Below are 16183 nucleotides of genomic sequence, written 5' to 3'. Positions count from 1 at the left end.
GACGGAGCGAAGCCCGTTAGTGGCGCCGCGGGGCCGCCGGTCCTGCTGGCGATGTGCCAGCGTGGGCCCCCCCCCCGTCCTCGGGGCTGGGGCCCTGTCCCTGCCGGCCTTAGGCCGCGAGGCCGTTGCTGGGAGTGCCGGGCCTCGGGGGGGGCGGCCCCCTAAGTGGGGCTTTGTGCGTCCCCCCTGCTCGGCGGGCGGTTGGAGGGACCCCCTGTAATCAGGCGGGTGTCCCGCGGGGTCCCCCGGCCTCTCACGGGCGTGGGGCTGGGCGTGTGCCCTCCCTGCCCTCGGGGCCCAGCTCAGGGCCTTAGGCCACGAGCCCCAGTGCCTGGCCCTTGAGCCAGGTACTTGATGCCGCGGGGGAAGGCCGAGCTCCGTGGCTCCCTGGGTGTGGACCCGCCTGTAAGCAGGGTCCGGGTCTGGGAGCCTTTGCGCTCCCTCAGCTGGCAGCCTGTGCGGGGCGACCGCCCCGTTAGCGGGGAGCGGGTCAGGTGCCCCCCGAAGCGGAGAGAAGGAGCCTCCGTAGGCCTTTGGGCCCAGGGCCCCCCTGTAAGTCGGGGTCAGTGCCCTGGTGTCCCAGGCCCTTTGTGGTCCAGGCAGCGGCCGGAGCCCCCTGTAAGCAGGGCGGCAGCCTCTTTGGCCGCTGCTTCGCGTGCCCAGCTGCCTTTGCCCAGAGGGCCCGGCTCCCCGCAGCGGGTGGGACTGCGCCGTGCGTCGCCGTGGTGAGTCCAAGTGAAGCTTGGAGAGTTTTGTGGGGGGAAGTGGGGGGGCCTGTGGGTGGGCGGGGAGGGTCTTGGAGATGTGCCTCCGGGGGCGTGGGGTCCGGGTTGCCTTGGTAGGGAGGAGCTGGTGTTTCTCGGGCCCACCTGCCTCCTCCCGCCCTGGCAGAAGCCGTCGGAGAAGAGAGCGGAAGAGGCGTCGCGCGGGACGGCAGCGCCGGCGCGGGAAGACGCCGCGGTGAGAGCGGCTGAAGTTGGGGGGTGGTGTGGAGGTGTGGGGGTCCTGCGAGTGGGCGGGCGGGTGGTGGCTGGGGCAGCTGCCCCTGGGTCCTGCTTTCCTTCGGTGCAAGGACTCGGAGCTTCTGAGTCCGAGCTGCGTCCTCCTGCCTTGGCAGGAGCCCTCCGAGAAGAAAGCAGAGCCGTGGAGCGGGACGGCGAGGCAAGAGCGAGGAAGAAGAGCGTCGGCTTCGCGCTCAAGAGGGGGCGGGAGAAAGGCCCTCTGGGCAAAGGCCCCTCCCTTGGCATCCCCGGGGCAGGGATCCCAAAGAGTCCGGCGGGCAGCTTCCGGCTGCGCCGGCCGGCTTGGCGCTGGGCGGACCTCCCTGTAAGCAGGGCTGGGTCCTTTGCTTTGCTTGGCGTTGGCCTTTTGCCATCGCGCTCCTGTGGCTGCCCGGAGAGAGGGGCAACCGCCCTGTAAGGAGGGCGAGAGTGCCCGCCTCCGCGCCCGAGGGGGGACACGGAGCTCTCCCGACCCCCGGCCCGCCCGCCCCGTAAGCGGGGCAGGGCTTTTTCCCTTGGCACCTTTGGTGCCTGCTGGCGGCCCCTGGCCAGAGTGACCCCCCGTAGTCGGGGTGTGTCACGGCCTGTGTCCCTTGCCCCTCAGCACGCCGAGGCCCTTCTGGCCCGCGCGCAGCCCGGGGCCACTAACGGGCTTCTCTCCGTCCTCGGGAACAGGGGGCGAGCCCGAGGCTCTCCTCCCCTGCTCGGCGGCAGGGCCGGCTCCCCACGGCTTGGCGCACAGAGCTTGCTCCCTCTTCTGGGACGTTCCCCCTTTGTGTCCTTGTCCCGTCGGTGTGAGTGAGCGAGCGAGCGAGCTGGTCCCTCCTGTAGCCCCCGTAGAGATGTAGGCAGCGTAGCTTAGACTTCCCAGGAGGGAAAGAGGGGCTCTGTGTGCCAACCCGTGGGGAGTCAGCCCCGCTGCCGAGCAGGAGAGGAGAGCCTCGGGCTCGCCCCCTGTTCCCGAGGACGGAGCGAAGCCCGTTAGTGGCGCCGCGGGGCCGCCGGTCCTGCTGGCGATGTGCCAGCGTGGGCCCCCCCCCGTCCTCGGGGCTGGGGCCCTGTCCCTGCCGGCCTTAGGCCGCGAGGCCGTTGCTGGGAGTGCCGGGCCTCGGGGGGGGGCGGCCCCCTAAGTGGGGCTTTGTGCGTCCCCCCTGCTCGGCGGGCGGTTGGAGGGACCCCCTGTAATCAGGCGGGTGTCCCGCGGGGTCCCCCGGCCTCTCACGGGCGTGGGGCTGGGCGTGTGCCCTCCCTGCCCTCGGGGCCCAGCTCAGGGCCTTAGGCCACGAGCCCCAGTGCCTGGCCCTTGAGCCAGGTACTTGATGCCGCGGGGGAAGGCCGAGCTCCGTGGCTCCCTGGGTGTGGACCCGCCTGTAAGCAGGGTCCGGGTCTGGGAGCCTTTGCGCTCCCTCAGCTGGCAGCCTGTGCGGGGCGACCGCCCCGTTAGCGGGGAGCGGGTCAGGTGCCCCCCGAAGCGGAGAGAAGGAGCCTCCGTAGGCCTTTGGGCCCAGGGCCCCCCTGTAAGTCGGGGTCAGTGCCCTGGTGTCCCAGGCCCTTTGTGGTCCAGGCAGCGGCCGGAGCCCCCTGTAAGCAGGGCGGCAGCCTCTTTGGCCGCTGCTTCGCGTGCCCAGCTGCCTTTGCCCAGAGGGCCCGGCTCCCCGCAGCGGGTGGGACTGCGCCGTGCGTCGCCGTGGTGAGTCCAAGTGAAGCTTGGAGAGTTTTGTGGGGGGAAGTGGGGGGGCCTGTGGGTGGGCGGGGAGGGTCTTGGAGATGTGCCTCCGGGGGCGTGGGGTCCGGGTTGCCTTGGTAGGGAGGAGCTGGTGTTTCTCGGGCCCACCTGCCTCCTCCCGCCCTGGCAGAAGCCGTCGGAGAAGAGAGCGGAAGAGGCGTCGCGCGGGACGGCAGCGCCGGCGCGGGAAGACGCCGCGGTGAGAGCGGCTGAAGTTGGGGGGTGGTGTGGAGGTGTGGGGGTCCTGCGAGTGGGCGGGCGGGTGGTGGCTGGGGCAGCTGCCCCTGGGTCCTGCTTTCCTTCGGTGCAAGGACTCGGAGCTTCTGAGTCCGAGCTGCGTCCTCCTGCCTTGGCAGGAGCCCTCCGAGAAGAAAGCAGAGCCGTGGAGCGGGACGGCGAGGCAAGAGCGAGGAAGAAGAGCGTCGGCTTCGCGCTCAAGAGGGGGCGGGAGAAAGGCCCTCTGGGCAAAGGCCCCTCCCTTGGCATCCCCGGGGCAGGGATCCCAAAGAGTCCGGCGGGCAGCTTCCGGCTGCGCCGGCCGGCTTGGCGCTGGGCGGACCTCCCTGTAAGCAGGGCTGGGTCCTTTGCTTTGCTTGGCGTTGGCCTTTTGCCATCGCGCTCCTGTGGCTGCCCGGAGAGAGGGGCAACCGCCCTGTAAGGAGGGCGAGAGTGCCCGCCTCCGCGCCCGAGGGGGGACACGGAGCTCTCCCGACCCCCGGCCCGCCCGCCCCGTAAGCGGGGCAGGGCTTTTTCCCTTGGCACCTTTGGTGCCTGCTGGCGGCCCCTGGCCAGAGTGACCCCCCGTAGTCGGGGTGTGTCACGGCCTGTGTCCCTTGCCCCTCAGCACGCCGAGGCCCTTCTGGCCCGCGCGCAGCCCGGGGCCACTAACGGGCTTCTCTCCGTCCTCGGGAACAGGGGGCGAGCCCGAGGCTCTCCTCCCCTGCTCGGCGGCAGGGCCGGCTCCCCACGGCTTGGCGCACAGAGCTTGCTCCCTCTTCTGGGACGTTCCCCCTTTGTGTCCTTGTCCCGTCGGTGTGAGTGAGCGAGCGAGCGAGCTGGTCCCTCCTGTAGCCCCCGTAGAGATGTAGGCAGCGTAGCTTAGACTTCCCAGGAGGGAAAGAGGGGCTCTGTGTGCCAACCCGTGGGGAGTCAGCCCCGCTGCCGAGCAGGAGAGGAGAGCCTCGGGCTCGCCCCCTGTTCCCGAGGACGGAGCGAAGCCCGTTAGTGGCGCCGCGGGGCCGCCGGTCCTGCTGGCGATGTGCCAGCGTGGGCCCCCCCCCGTCCTCGGGGCTGGGGCCCTGTCCCTGCCGGCCTTAGGCCGCGAGGCCGTTGCTGGGAGTGCCGGGCCTCGGGGGGGGCGGCCCCCTAAGTGGGGCTTTGTGCGTCCCCCCTGCTCGGCGGGCGGTTGGAGGGACCCCCTGTAATCAGGCGGGTGTCCCGCGGGGTCCCCCGGCCTCTCACGGGCGTGGGGCTGGGCGTGTGCCCTCCCTGCCCTCGGGGCCCAGCTCAGGGCCTTAGGCCACGAGCCCCAGTGCCTGGCCCTTGAGCCAGGTACTTGATGCCGCGGGGGAAGGCCGAGCTCCGTGGCTCCCTGGGTGTGGACCCGCCTGTAAGCAGGGTCCGGGTCTGGGAGCCTTTGCGCTCCCTCAGCTGGCAGCCTGTGCGGGGCGACCGCCCCGTTAGCGGGGAGCGGGTCAGGTGCCCCCCGAAGCGGAGAGAAGGAGCCTCCGTAGGCCTTTGGGCCCAGGGCCCCCCTGTAAGTCGGGGTCAGTGCCCTGGTGTCCCAGGCCCTTTGTGGTCCAGGCAGCGGCCGGAGCCCCCTGTAAGCAGGGCGGCAGCCTCTTTGGCCGCTGCTTCGCGTGCCCAGCTGCCTTTGCCCAGAGGGCCCGGCTCCCCGCAGCGGGTGGGACTGCGCCGTGCGTCGCCGTGGTGAGTCCAAGTGAAGCTTGGAGAGTTTTGTGGGGGGAAGTGGGGGGGCCTGTGGGTGGGCGGGGAGGGTCTTGGAGATGTGCCTCCGGGGGCGTGGGGTCCGGGTTGCCTTGGTAGGGAGGAGCTGGTGTTTCTCGGGCCCACCTGCCTCCTCCCGCCCTGGCAGAAGCCGTCGGAGAAGAGAGCGGAAGAGGCGTCGCGCGGGACGGCAGCGCCGGCGCGGGAAGACGCCGCGGTGAGAGCGGCTGAAGTTGGGGGGTGGTGTGGAGGTGTGGGGGTCCTGCGAGTGGGCGGGCGGGTGGTGGCTGGGGCAGCTGCCCCTGGGTCCTGCTTTCCTTCGGTGCAAGGACTCGGAGCTTCTGAGTCCGAGCTGCGTCCTCCTGCCTTGGCAGGAGCCCTCCGAGAAGAAAGCAGAGCCGTGGAGCGGGACGGCGAGGCAAGAGCGAGGAAGAAGAGCGTCGGCTTCGCGCTCAAGAGGGGGCGGGAGAAAGGCCCTCTGGGCAAAGGCCCCTCCCTTGGCATCCCCGGGGCAGGGATCCCAAAGAGTCCGGCGGGCAGCTTCCGGCTGCGCCGGCCGGCTTGGCGCTGGGCGGACCTCCCTGTAAGCAGGGCTGGGTCCTTTGCTTTGCTTGGCGTTGGCCTTTTGCCATCGCGCTCCTGTGGCTGCCCGGAGAGAGGGGCAACCGCCCTGTAAGGAGGGCGAGAGTGCCCGCCTCCGCGCCCGAGGGGGGACACGGAGCTCTCCCGACCCCCGGCCCGCCCGCCCCGTAAGCGGGGCAGGGCTTTTTCCCTTGGCACCTTTGGTGCCTGCTGGCGGCCCCTGGCCAGAGTGACCCCCCGTAGTCGGGGTGTGTCACGGCCTGTGTCCCTTGCCCCTCAGCACGCCGAGGCCCTTCTGGCCCGCGCGCAGCCCGGGGCCACTAACGGGCTTCTCTCCGTCCTCGGGAACAGGGGGCGAGCCCAAGGCTCTCCTCCCCTGCTCGGCGGCAGGGCCGGCTCCCCACGGCTTGGCGCACAGAGCTTGCTCCCTCTTCTGGGACGTTCCCCCTTTGTGTCCTTGTCCCGTCGGTGTGAGTGAGCGAGCGAGCGAGCTGGTCCCTCCTGTAGCCCCCGTAGAGATGTAGGCAGCGTAGCTTAGACTTCCCAGGAGGGAAAGAGGGGCTCTGTGTGCCAACCCGTGGGGAGTCAGCCCCGCTGCCGAGCAGGAGAGGAGAGCCTCGGGCTCGCCCCCTGTTCCCGAGGACGGAGCGAAGCCCGTTAGTGGCGCCGCGGGGCCGCCGGTCCTGCTGGCGATGTGCCAGCGTGGGCCCCCCCCCGTCCTCGGGGCTGGGGCCCTGTCCCTGCCGGCCTTAGGCCGCGAGGCCGTTGCTGGGAGTGCCGGGCCTCGGGGGGGGCGGCCCCCTAAGTGGGGCTTTGTGCGTCCCCCCTGCTCGGCGGGCGGTTGGAGGGACCCCCCTGTAATCAGGCGGGTGTCCCGCGGGGTCCCCCGGCCTCTCACGGGCGTGGGGCTGGGCGTGTGCCCTCCCTGCCCTCGGGGCCCAGCTCAGGGCCTTAGGCCACGAGCCCCAGTGCCTGGCCCTTGAGCCAGGTACTTGATGCCGCGGGGGAAGGCCGAGCTCCGTGGCTCCCTGGGTGTGGACCCGCCTGTAAGCAGGGTCCGGGTCTGGGAGCCTTTGCGCTCCCTCAGCTGGCAGCCTGTGCGGGGCGACCGCCCCGTTAGCGGGGAGCGGGTCAGGTGCCCCCCGAAGCGGAGAGAAGGAGCCTCCGTAGGCCTTTGGGCCCAGGGCCCCCCTGTAAGTCGGGGTCAGTGCCCTGGTGTCCCAGGCCCTTTGTGGTCCAGGCAGCGGCCGGAGCCCCCTGTAAGCAGGGCGGCAGCCTCTTTGGCCGCTGCTTCGCGTGCCCAGCTGCCTTTGCCCAGAGGGCCCGGCTCCCCGCAGCGGGTGGGACTGCGCCGTGCGTCGCCGTGGTGAGTCCAAGTGAAGCTTGGAGAGTTTTGTGGGGGGAAGTGGGGGGGCCTGTGGGTGGGCGGGGAGGGTCTTGGAGATGTGCCTCCGGGGGCGTGGGGTCCGGGTTGCCTTGGTAGGGAGGAGCTGGTGTTTCTCGGGCCCACCTGCCTCCTCCCGCCCTGGCAGAAGCCGTCGGAGAAGAGAGCGGAAGAGGCGTCGCGCGGGACGGCAGCGCCGGCGCGGGAAGACGCCGCGGTGAGAGCGGCTGAAGTTGGGGGGTGGTGTGGAGGTGTGGGGGTCCTGCGAGTGGGCGGGCGGGTGGTGGCTGGGGCAGCTGCCCCTGGGTCCTGCTTTCCTTCGGTGCAAGGACTCGGAGCTTCTGAGTCCGAGCTGCGTCCTCCTGCCTTGGCAGGAGCCCTCCGAGAAGAAAGCAGAGCCGTGGAGCGGGACGGCGAGGCAAGAGCGAGGAAGAAGAGCGTCGGCTTCGCGCTCAAGAGGGGGCGGGAGAAAGGCCCTCTGGGCAAAGGCCCCTCCCTTGGCATCCCCGGGGCAGGGATCCCAAAGAGTCCGGCGGGCAGCTTCCGGCTGCGCCGGCCGGCTTGGCGCTGGGCGGACCTCCCTGTAAGCAGGGCTGGGTCCTTTGCTTTGCTTGGCGTTGGCCTTTTGCCATCGCGCTCCTGTGGCTGCCCGGAGAGAGGGGCAACCGCCCTGTAAGGAGGGCGAGAGTGCCCGCCTCCGCGCCCGAGGGGGGGACACGGAGCTCTCCCGACCCCCGGCCCGCCCGCCCCGTAAGCGGGGCAGGGCTTTTTCCCTTGGCACCTTTGGTGCCTGCTGGCGGCCCCTGGCCAGAGTGACCCCCCCGTAGTCGGGGTGTGTCACGGCCTGTGTCCCTTGCCCCTCAGCACGCCGAGGCCCTTCTGGCCCGCGCGCAGCCCGGGGCCACTAACGGGCTTCTCTCCGTCCTCGGGAACAGGGGGCGAGCCCGAGGCTCTCCTCCCCTGCTCGGCGGCAGGGCCGGCTCCCCACGGCTTGGCGCACAGAGCTTGCTCCCTCTTCTGGGACGTTCCCCCTTTGTGTCCTTGTCCCGTCGGTGTGAGTGAGCGAGCGAGCGAGCTGGTCCCTCCTGTAGCCCCCGTAGAGATGTAGGCAGCGTAGCTTAGACTTCCCAGGAGGGAAAGAGGGGCTCTGTGTGCCAACCCGTGGGGAGTCAGCCCCGCTGCCGAGCAGGAGAGGAGAGCCTCGGGCTCGCCCCCTGTTCCCGAGGACGGAGCGAAGCCCGTTAGTGGCGCCGCGGGGCCGCCGGTCCTGCTGGCGATGTGCCAGCGTGGGCCCCCCCCCGTCCTCGGGGCTGGGGCCCTGTCCCTGCCGGCCTTAGGCCGCGAGGCCGTTGCTGGGAGTGCCGGGCCTCGGGGGGGGCGGCCCCCTAAGTGGGGCTTTGTGCGTCCCCCCTGCTCGGCGGGCGGTTGGAGGGACCCCCTGTAATCAGGCGGGTGTCCCGCGGGGTCCCCCGGCCTCTCACGGGCGTGGGGCTGGGCGTGTGCCCTCCCTGCCCTCGGGGCCCAGCTCAGGGCCTTAGGCCACGAGCCCCAGTGCCTGGCCCTTGAGCCAGGTACTTGATGCCGCGGGGGAAGGCCGAGCTCCGTGGCTCCCTGGGTGTGGACCCGCCTGTAAGCAGGGTCCGGGTCTGGGAGCCTTTGCGCTCCCTCAGCTGGCAGCCTGTGCGGGGCGACCGCCCCGTTAGCGGGGAGCGGGTCAGGTGCCCCCCGAAGCGGAGAGAAGGAGCCTCCGTAGGCCTTTGGGCCCAGGGCCCCCCCTGTAAGTCGGGGTCAGTGCCCTGGTGTCCCAGGCCCTTTGTGGTCCAGGCAGCGGCCGGAGCCCCCTGTAAGCAGGGCGGCAGCCTCTTTGGCCGCTGCTTCGCGTGCCCAGCTGCCTTTGCCCAGAGGGCCCGGCTCCCCGCAGCGGGTGGGACTGCGCCGTGCGTCGCCGTGGTGAGTCCAAGTGAAGCTTGGAGAGTTTTGTGGGGGGAAGTGGGGGGGCCTGTGGGTGGGCGGGGAGGGTCTTGGAGATGTGCCTCCGGGGGCGTGGGGTCCGGGTTGCCTTGGTAGGGAGGAGCTGGTGTTTCTCGGGCCCACCTGCCTCCTCCCGCCCTGGCAGAAGCCGTCGGAGAAGAGAGCGGAAGAGGCGTCGCGCGGGACGGCAGCGCCGGCGCGGGAAGACGCCGCGGTGAGAGCGGCTGAAGTTGGGGGGTGGTGTGGAGGTGTGGGGGTCCTGCGAGTGGGCGGGCGGGTGGTGGCTGGGGCAGCTGCCCCTGGGTCCTGCTTTCCTTCGGTGCAAGGACTCGGAGCTTCTGAGTCCGAGCTGCGTCCTCCTGCCTTGGCAGGAGCCCTCCGAGAAGAAAGCAGAGCCGTGGAGCGGGACGGCGAGGCAAGAGCGAGGAAGAAGAGCGTCGGCTTCGCGCTCAAGAGGGGGCGGGAGAAAGGCCCTCTGGGCAAAGGCCCCTCCCTTGGCATCCCCGGGGCAGGGATCCCAAAGAGTCCGGCGGGCAGCTTCCGGCTGCGCCGGCCGGCTTGGCGCTGGGCGGACCTCCCTGTAAGCAGGGCTGGGTCCTTTGCTTTGCTTGGCGTTGGCCTTTTGCCATCGCGCTCCTGTGGCTGCCCGGAGAGAGGGGCAACCGCCCTGTAAGGAGGGCGAGAGTGCCCGCCTCCGCGCCCGAGGGGGGACACGGAGCTCTCCCGACCCCCGGCCCGCCCGCCCCGTAAGCGGGGCAGGGCTTTTTCCCTTGGCACCTTTGGTGCCTGCTGGCGGCCCCTGGCCAGAGTGACCCCCCGTAGTCGGGGTGTGTCACGGCCTGTGTCCCTTGCCCCTCAGCACGCCGAGGCCCTTCTGGCCCGCGCGCAGCCCGGGGCCACTAACGGGCTTCTCTCCGTCCTCGGGAACAGGGGGCGAGCCCGAGGCTCTCCTCCCCTGCTCGGCGGCAGGGCCGGCTCCCCACGGCTTGGCGCACAGAGCTTGCTCCCTCTTCTGGGACGTTCCCCCTTTGTGTCCTTGTCCCGTCGGTGTGAGTGAGCGAGCGAGCGAGCTGGTCCCTCCTGTAGCCCCCGTAGAGATGTAGGCAGCGTAGCTTAGACTTCCCAGGAGGGAAAGAGGGGCTCTGTGTGCCAACCCGTGGGGAGTCAGCCCCGCTGCCGAGCAGGAGAGGAGAGCCTCGGGCTCGCCCCCTGTTCCCGAGGACGGAGCGAAGCCCGTTAGTGGCGCCGCGGGGCCGCCGGTCCTGCTGGCGATGTGCCAGCGTGGGCCCCCCCCCGTCCTCGGGGCTGGGGCCCTGTCCCTGCCGGCCTTAGGCCGCGAGGCCGTTGCTGGGAGTGCCGGGCCTCGGGGGGGGCGGCCCCCTAAGTGGGGCTTTGTGCGTCCCCCCTGCTCGGCGGGCGGTTGGAGGGACCCCCTGTAATCAGGCGGGTGTCCCGCGGGGTCCCCCGGCCTCTCACGGGCGTGGGGCTGGGCGTGTGCCCTCCCTGCCCTCGGGGCCCAGCTCAGGGCCTTAGGCCACGAGCCCCAGTGCCTGGCCCTTGAGCCAGGTACTTGATGCCGCGGGGGAAGGCCGAGCTCCGTGGCTCCCTGGGTGTGGACCCGCCTGTAAGCAGGGTCCGGGTCTGGGAGCCTTTGCGCTCCCTCAGCTGGCAGCCTGTGCGGGGGCGACCGCCCCGTTAGCGGGGAGCGGGTCAGGTGCCCCCCGAAGCGGAGAGAAGGAGCCTCCGTAGGCCTTTGGGCCCAGGGCCCCCCTGTAAGTCGGGGTCAGTGCCCTGGTGTCCCAGGCCCTTTGTGGTCCAGGCAGCGGCCGGAGCCCCCTGTAAGCAGGGCGGCAGCCTCTTTGGCCGCTGCTTCGCGTGCCCAGCTGCCTTTGCCCAGAGGGCCCGGCTCCCCGCAGCGGGTGGGACTGCGCCGTGCGTCGCCGTGGTGAGTCCAAGTGAAGCTTGGAGAGTTTTGTGGGGGGAAGTGGGGGGGCCTGTGGGTGGGCGGGGAGGGTCTTGGAGATGTGCCTCCGGGGGCGTGGGGTCCGGGTTGCCTTGGTAGGGAGGAGCTGGTGTTTCTCGGGCCCACCTGCCTCCTCCCGCCCTGGCAGAAGCCGTCGGAGAAGAGAGCGGAAGAGGCGTCGCGCGGGACGGCAGCGCCGGCGCGGGAAGACGCCGCGGTGAGAGCGGCTGAAGTTGGGGGGTGGTGTGGAGGTGTGGGGGTCCTGCGAGTGGGCGGGCGGGTGGTGGCTGGGGCAGCTGCCCCTGGGTCCTGCTTTCCTTCGGTGCAAGGACTCGGAGCTTCTGAGTCCGAGCTGCGTCCTCCTGCCTTGGCAGGAGCCCTCCGAGAAGAAAGCAGAGCCGTGGAGCGGGACGGCGAGGCAAGAGCGAGGAAGAAGAGCGTCGGCTTCGCGCTCAAGAGGGGGCGGGAGAAAGGCCCTCTGGGCAAAGGCCCCTCCCTTGGCATCCCCGGGGCAGGGATCCCAAAGAGTCCGGCGGGCAGCTTCCGGCTGCGCCGGCCGGCTTGGCGCTGGGCGGACCTCCCTGTAAGCAGGGCTGGGTCCTTTGCTTTGCTTGGCGTTGGCCTTTTGCCATCGCGCTCCTGTGGCTGCCCGGAGAGAGGGGCAACCGCCCTGTAAGGAGGGCGAGAGTGCCCGCCTCCGCGCCCGAGGGGGGACACGGAGCTCTCCCGACCCCCGGCCCGCCCGCCCCGTAAGCGGGGCAGGGCTTTTTCCCTTGGCACCTTTGGTGCCTGCTGGCGGCCCCTGGCCAGAGTGACCCCCCGTAGTCGGGGTGTGTCACGGCCTGTGTCCCTTGCCCCTCAGCACGCCGAGGCCCTTCTGGCCCGCGCGCAGCCCGGGGCCACTAACGGGCTTCTCTCCGTCCTCGGGAACAGGGGGCGAGCCCGAGGCTCTCCTCCCCTGCTCGGCGGCAGGGCCGGCTCCCCACGGCTTGGCGCACAGAGCTTGCTCCCTCTTCTGGGACGTTCCCCCTTTGTGTCCTTGTCCCGTCGGTGTGAGTGAGCGAGCGAGCGAGCTGGTCCCTCCTGTAGCCCCCGTAGAGATGTAGGCAGCGTAGCTTAGACTTCCCAGGAGGGAAAGAGGGGCTCTGTGTGCCAACCCGTGGGAGTCAGCCCCGCTGCCGAGCAGGAGAGGAGAGCCTCGGGCTCGCCCCCTGTTCCCGAGGACGGAGCGAAGCCCGTTAGTGGCGCCGCGGGGCCGCCGGTCCTGCTGGCGATGTGCCAGCGTGGGCCCCCCCCCGTCCTCGGGGCTGGGGCCCTGTCCCTGCCGGCCTTAGGCCGCGAGGCCGTTGCTGGGAGTGCCGGGCCTCGGGGGGGGCGGCCCCCTAAGTGGGGCTTTGTGCGTCCCCCCTGCTCGGCGGGCGGTTGGAGGGACCCCCTGTAATCAGGCGGGTGTCCCGCGGGGTCCCCCCGGCCTCTCACGGGCGTGGGGCTGGGCGTGTGCCCTCCCTGCCCTCGGGGCCCAGCTCAGGGCCTTAGGCCACGAGCCCCAGTGCCTGGCCCTTGAGCCAGGTACTTGATGCCGCGGGGGAAGGCCGAGCTCCGTGGCTCCCTGGGTGTGGACCCGCCTGTAAGCAGGGTCCGGGTCTGGGAGCCTTTGCGCTCCCTCAGCTGGCAGCCTGTGCGGGGCGACCGCCCCGTTAGCGGGGAGCGGGTCAGGTGCCCCCCGAAGCGGAGAGAAGGAGCCTCCGTAGGCCTTTGGGCCCAGGGCCCCCCTGTAAGTCGGGGTCAGTGCCCTGGTGTCCCAGGCCCTTTGTGGTCCAGGCAGCGGCCGGAGCCCCCTGTAAGCAGGGCGGCAGCCTCTTTGGCCGCTGCTTCGCGTGCCCAGCTGCCTTTGCCCAGAGGGCCCGGCTCCCCGCAGCGGGTGGGACTGCGCCGTGCGTCGCCGTGGTGAGTCCAAGTGAAGCTTGGAGAGTTTTGTGGGGGGAAGTGGGGGGGCCTGTGGGTGGGCGGGGAGGGTCTTGGAGATGTGCCTCCGGGGGCGTGGGGTCCGGGTTGCCTTGGTAGGGAGGAGCTGGTGTTTCTCGGGCCCACCTGCCTCCTCCCGCCCTGGCAGAAGCCGTCGGAGAAGAGAGCGGAAGAGGCGTCGCGCGGGACGGCAGCGCCGGCGCGGGAAGACGCCGCGGTGAGAGCGGCTGAAGTTGGGGGGTGGTGTGGAGGTGTGGGGGTCCTGCGAGTGGGCGGGCGGGTGGTGGCTGGGGCAGCTGCCCTGGGTCCTGCTTTCCTTCGGTGCAAGGACTCGGAGCTTCTGAGTCCGAGCTGCGTCCTCCTGCCTTGGCAGGAGCCCTCCGAGAAGAAAGCAGAGCCGTGGAGCGGGACGGCGAGGCAAGAGCGAGGAAGAAGAGCGTCGGCTTCGCGCTCAAGAGGGGGCGGGAGAAAGGCCCTCTGGGCAAAGGCCCCTCCCTTGGCATCCCCGGGGCAGGGATCCCAAAGAGTCCGGCGGGCAGCTTCCGGCTGCGCCGGCCGGCTTGGCGCTGGGCGGACCTCCCTGTAAGCAGGGCTGGGTCCTTTGCTTTGCTTGGCGTTGGCCTTTTGCCATCGCGCTCCTGTGGCTGCCCGGAGAGAGGGGCAACCGCCCTGTAAGGAGGGCGAGAGTGCCCGCCTCCGCGCCCGAGGGGGGACACGGAGCTCTCCCGACCCCCGGCCCGCCCGCCCCGTAAGCGGGGCAGGGCTTTTTCCCTTGGCACCTTTGGTGCCTGCTGGCGGCCCCTGGCCAGAGTGACCCCCCGTAGTCGGGGTGTGTCACGGCCTGTGTCCCTTGCCCCTCAGCACGCCGAGGCCCTTCTGGCCCGCGCGCAGCCCGGGGCCACTAACGGGCTTCTCTCCGTCCTCGGGAACAGGGGGCGAGCCCGAGGCTCTCCTCCCCTGCTCGGCGGCAGGGCCGGCTCCCACGGCTTGGCGCACAGAGCTTGCTCCCTCTTCTGGGACGTTCCCCCTTTGTGTCCTTGTCCCGTCGGTGTGAGTGAGCGAGCGAGCGAGCTGGTCCCTCCTGTAGCCCCCGTAGAGATGTAGGCAGCGTAGCTTAGACTTCCCAGGAGGGAAAGAGGGGCTCTGTGTGCCAACCCGTGGGGAGTCAGCCCCGCTGCCGAGCAGGAGAGGAGAGCCTCGGGCTCGCCCCCTGTTCCCGAGGACGGAGCGAAGCCCGTTAGTGGCGCCGCGGGGCCGCCGGTCCTGCTGGCGATGTGCCAGCGTGGGCCCCCCCCCGTCCTCGGGGCTGGGGCCCTGTCCCTGCCGGCCTTAGGCCGCGAGGCCGTTGCTGGGAGTGCCGGGCCTCGGGGGGGGCGGCCCCCCTAAGTGGGGCTTTGTGCGTCCCCCCTGCTCGGCGGGCGGTTGGAGGGACCCCCTGTAATCAGGCGGGTGTCCCGCGGGGTCCCCCGGCCTCTCACGGGCGTGGGGCTGGGCGTGTGCCCTCCCTGCCCTCGGGGCCCAGCTCAGGGCCTTAGGCCACGAGCCCCAGTGCCTGGCCCTTGAGCCAGGTACTTGATGCCGCGGGGAAGGCCGAGCTCCGTGGCTCCCTGGGTGTGGACCCGCCTGTAAGCAGGGTCCGGGTCTGGGAGCCTTTGCGCTCCCTCAGCTGGCAGCCTGTGCGGGGCGACCGCCCCGTTAGCGGGGAGCGGGTCAGGTGCCCCCCGAAGCGGAGAGAAGGAGCCTCCGTAGGCCTTTGGGCCCAGGGCCCCCCTGTAAGTCGGGGTCAGTGCCCTGGTGTCCCAGGCCCTTTGTGGTCCAGGCAGCGGCCGGAGCCCCCTGTAAGCAGGGCGGCAGCCTCTTTGGCCGCTGCTTCGCGTGCCCAGCTGCCTTTGCCCAGAGGGCCCGGCTCCCCGCAGCGGGTGGGACTGCGCCGTGCGTCGCCGTGGTGAGTCCAAGTGAAGCTTGGAGAGTTTTGTGGGGGGAAGTGGGGGGGCCTGTGGGTGGGCGGGGAGGGTCTTGGAGATGTGCCTCCGGGGGCGTGGGGTCCGGGTTGCCTTGGTAGGAGGAGCTGGTGTTTCTCGGGCCCACCTGCCTCCTCCCGCCCTGGCAGAAGCCGTCGGAGAAGAGAGCGGAAGAGGCGTCGCGCGGGACGGCAGCGCCGGCGCGGGAAGACGCCGCGGTGAGAGCGGCTGAAGTTGGGGGGTGGTGTGGAGGTGTGGGGGTCCTGCGAGTGGGCGGGCGGGTGGTGGCTGGGGCAGCTGCCCCTGGGTCCTGCTTTCCTTCGGTGCAAGACTCGGAGCTTCTGAGTCCGAGCTGCGTCCTCCTGCCTTGGCAGGAGCCCTCCGAGAAGAAAGCAGAGCCGTGGAGCGGGACGGCGAGGCAAGAGCGAGGAAGAAGAGCGTCGGCTTCGCGCTCAAGAGGGGGCGGGAGAAAGGCCCTCTGGGCAAAGGCCCCTCCCTTGGCATCCCCGGGGCAGGGATCCCAAAGAGTCCGGCGGGCAGCTTCCGGCTGCGCCGGCCGGCTTGGCGCTGGGCGGACCTCCCTGTAAGCAGGGCTGGGTCCTTTGCTTTGCTTGGCGTTGGCCTTTTGCCATCGCGCTCCTGTGGCTGCCCGGAGAGAGGGGCAACCGCCCTGTAAGGAGGGCGAGAGTGCCCGCCTCCGCGCCCGAGGGGGGACACGGAGCTCTCCCGACCCCCGGCCCGCCCGCCCCGTAAGCGGGGCAGGGCTTTTTCCCTTGGCACCTTTGGTGCCTGCTGGCGGCCCCTGGCCAGAGTGACCCCCCGTAGTCGGGGTGTGTCACGGCCTGTGTCCCTTGCCCCTCAGCACGCCGAGGCCCTTCTGGCCCGCGCGCAGCCCGGGGCCACTAACGGGCTTCTCTCCGTCCTCGGGAACAGGGGGCGAGCCCGAGGCTCTCCTCCCCTGCTCGGCGGCAGGGCCGGCTCCCCACGGCTTGGCGCACAGAGCTTGCTCCCTCTTCTGGGACGTTCCCCCTTTGTGTCCTTGTCCCGTCGGTGTGAGTGAGCGAGCGAGCGAGCTGGTCCCTCCTGTAGCCCCCGTAGAGATGTAGGCAGCGTAGCTTAGACTTCCCAGGAGGGAAAGAGGGGCTCTGTGTGCCAACCCGTGGGGAGTCAGCCCCGCTGCCGAGCAGGAGAGGAGAGCCTCGGGCTCGCCCCCTGTTCCCGAGGACGGAGCGAAGCCCGTTAGTGGCGCCGCGGGGCCGCCGGTCCTGCTGGCGATGTGCCAGCGTGGGCCCCCCCCCGTCCTCGGGGCTGGGGCCCTGTCCCTGCCGGCCTTAGGCCGCGAGGCCGTTGCTGGGAGTGCCGGGCCTCGGGGGGGGGCGGCCCCCTAAGTGGGGCTTTGTGCGTCCCCCTGCTCGGCGGGCGGTTGGAGGGACCCCCTGTAATCAGGCGGGTGTCCCGCGGGGTCCCCCGGCCTCTCACGGGCGTGGGGCTGGGCGTGTGCCCTCCCTGCCCTCGGGGCCCAGCTCAGGGCCTTAGGCCACGAGCCCCAGTGCCTGGCCCTTGAGCCAGGTACTTGATGCCGCGGGGGAAGGCGAGCTCCGTGGCTCCCTGGGTGTGGACCCGCCTGTAAGCAGGGTCCGGGTCTGGGAGCCTTTGCGCTCCCTCAGCTGGCAGCCTGTGCGA

At 71.3% G+C, this 16183-nt stretch overlaps 1 protein-coding gene and 7 long non-coding RNA genes across 8 annotated transcripts; all 8 read left to right on the top strand.

Moving 5' to 3' along the window:
* The first annotated feature begins 39 nt into the window (after positions 1–39).
* LOC135424862 (uncharacterized) lies at positions 40–1927 on the top strand. Its single transcript, XR_010435393.1, has 3 exons — positions 40–725; positions 892–960; positions 1118–1927. It is a non-coding gene; the product is annotated as an uncharacterized LOC135424862 (long non-coding RNA).
* A 70-nt stretch (positions 1928–1997) lies between these two features.
* On the top strand, positions 1998–3893 carry LOC135424864 (uncharacterized). Its single transcript, XR_010435395.1, has 3 exons — positions 1998–2691; positions 2858–2926; positions 3084–3893. It is a non-coding gene; the product is annotated as an uncharacterized LOC135424864 (long non-coding RNA).
* Positions 3894–3963: 70 nt separating this feature from the next.
* On the top strand, positions 3964–5579 carry LOC135424863 (uncharacterized). The gene is made up of 3 exons (XR_010435394.1): positions 3964–4656; positions 4823–4891; positions 5049–5579. It is a non-coding gene; the product is annotated as an uncharacterized LOC135424863 (long non-coding RNA).
* Positions 5580–5928: 349 nt separating this feature from the next.
* LOC135424860 (uncharacterized) lies at positions 5929–7532 on the top strand. Its single transcript, XR_010435391.1, has 3 exons — positions 5929–6622; positions 6789–6857; positions 7015–7532. It is a non-coding gene; the product is annotated as an uncharacterized LOC135424860 (long non-coding RNA).
* Positions 7533–7896: 364 nt separating this feature from the next.
* LOC135424859 (uncharacterized) lies at positions 7897–9792 on the top strand. The gene is made up of 3 exons (XM_064676458.1): positions 7897–8590; positions 8757–8825; positions 8983–9792. Exons 1-3 carry the CDS (start codon positions 8219–8221, stop codon positions 9193–9195), a joined length of 654 nt encoding a protein of 217 aa, XP_064532528.1. The 5' UTR covers positions 7897–8218; the 3' UTR covers positions 9196–9792.
* A 507-nt stretch (positions 9793–10299) lies between these two features.
* On the top strand, positions 10300–11731 carry LOC135424861 (uncharacterized). The gene is made up of 3 exons (XR_010435392.1): positions 10300–10556; positions 10723–10791; positions 10949–11731. It is a non-coding gene; the product is annotated as an uncharacterized LOC135424861 (long non-coding RNA).
* Positions 11732–11827: 96 nt separating this feature from the next.
* On the top strand, positions 11828–13443 carry LOC135424854 (uncharacterized). Its single transcript, XR_010435388.1, has 3 exons — positions 11828–12521; positions 12688–12756; positions 12913–13443. It is a non-coding gene; the product is annotated as an uncharacterized LOC135424854 (long non-coding RNA).
* A 348-nt stretch (positions 13444–13791) lies between these two features.
* On the top strand, positions 13792–15658 carry LOC135424849 (uncharacterized). Its single transcript, XR_010435383.1, has 3 exons — positions 13792–14484; positions 14650–14718; positions 14875–15658. It is a non-coding gene; the product is annotated as an uncharacterized LOC135424849 (long non-coding RNA).
* Positions 15659–16183: the final 525 nt, after the last annotated feature.

This window comes from Pseudopipra pipra, chromosome 20, assembly GCF_036250125.1.
Source record: "Pseudopipra pipra isolate bDixPip1 chromosome 20, bDixPip1.hap1, whole genome shotgun sequence".
Taxonomy (NCBI): domain Eukaryota; kingdom Metazoa; phylum Chordata; class Aves; order Passeriformes; family Pipridae; genus Pseudopipra; species Pseudopipra pipra.
Note: the sequence above shows the minus strand (reverse complement) of the source record. Positions and strands in the feature narration are given on the sequence as shown.

What these genes read in the sequence shown, in the direction of transcription:
- LOC135424859 (XM_064676458.1), top strand. Translation starts at nt 8,219, where the DNA reads ATGCCGCGGGGGAAGGCCGAGCTCCGTGGCTCCCTGGGTGTGGACCCG. An exon ending in CTGCGCCGTGCGTCGCCGTG is followed by an intron (nt 8,591 to 8,756) that starts GTGAGTCCAAGT and finishes CCGCCCTGGCAG; the next exon opens with AAGCCGTCGGAGAAGAGAGC. An exon ending in CGGCGCGGGAAGACGCCGCG is followed by an intron (nt 8,826 to 8,982) that starts GTGAGAGCGGCT and finishes CTGCCTTGGCAG; the next exon opens with GAGCCCTCCGAGAAGAAAGC.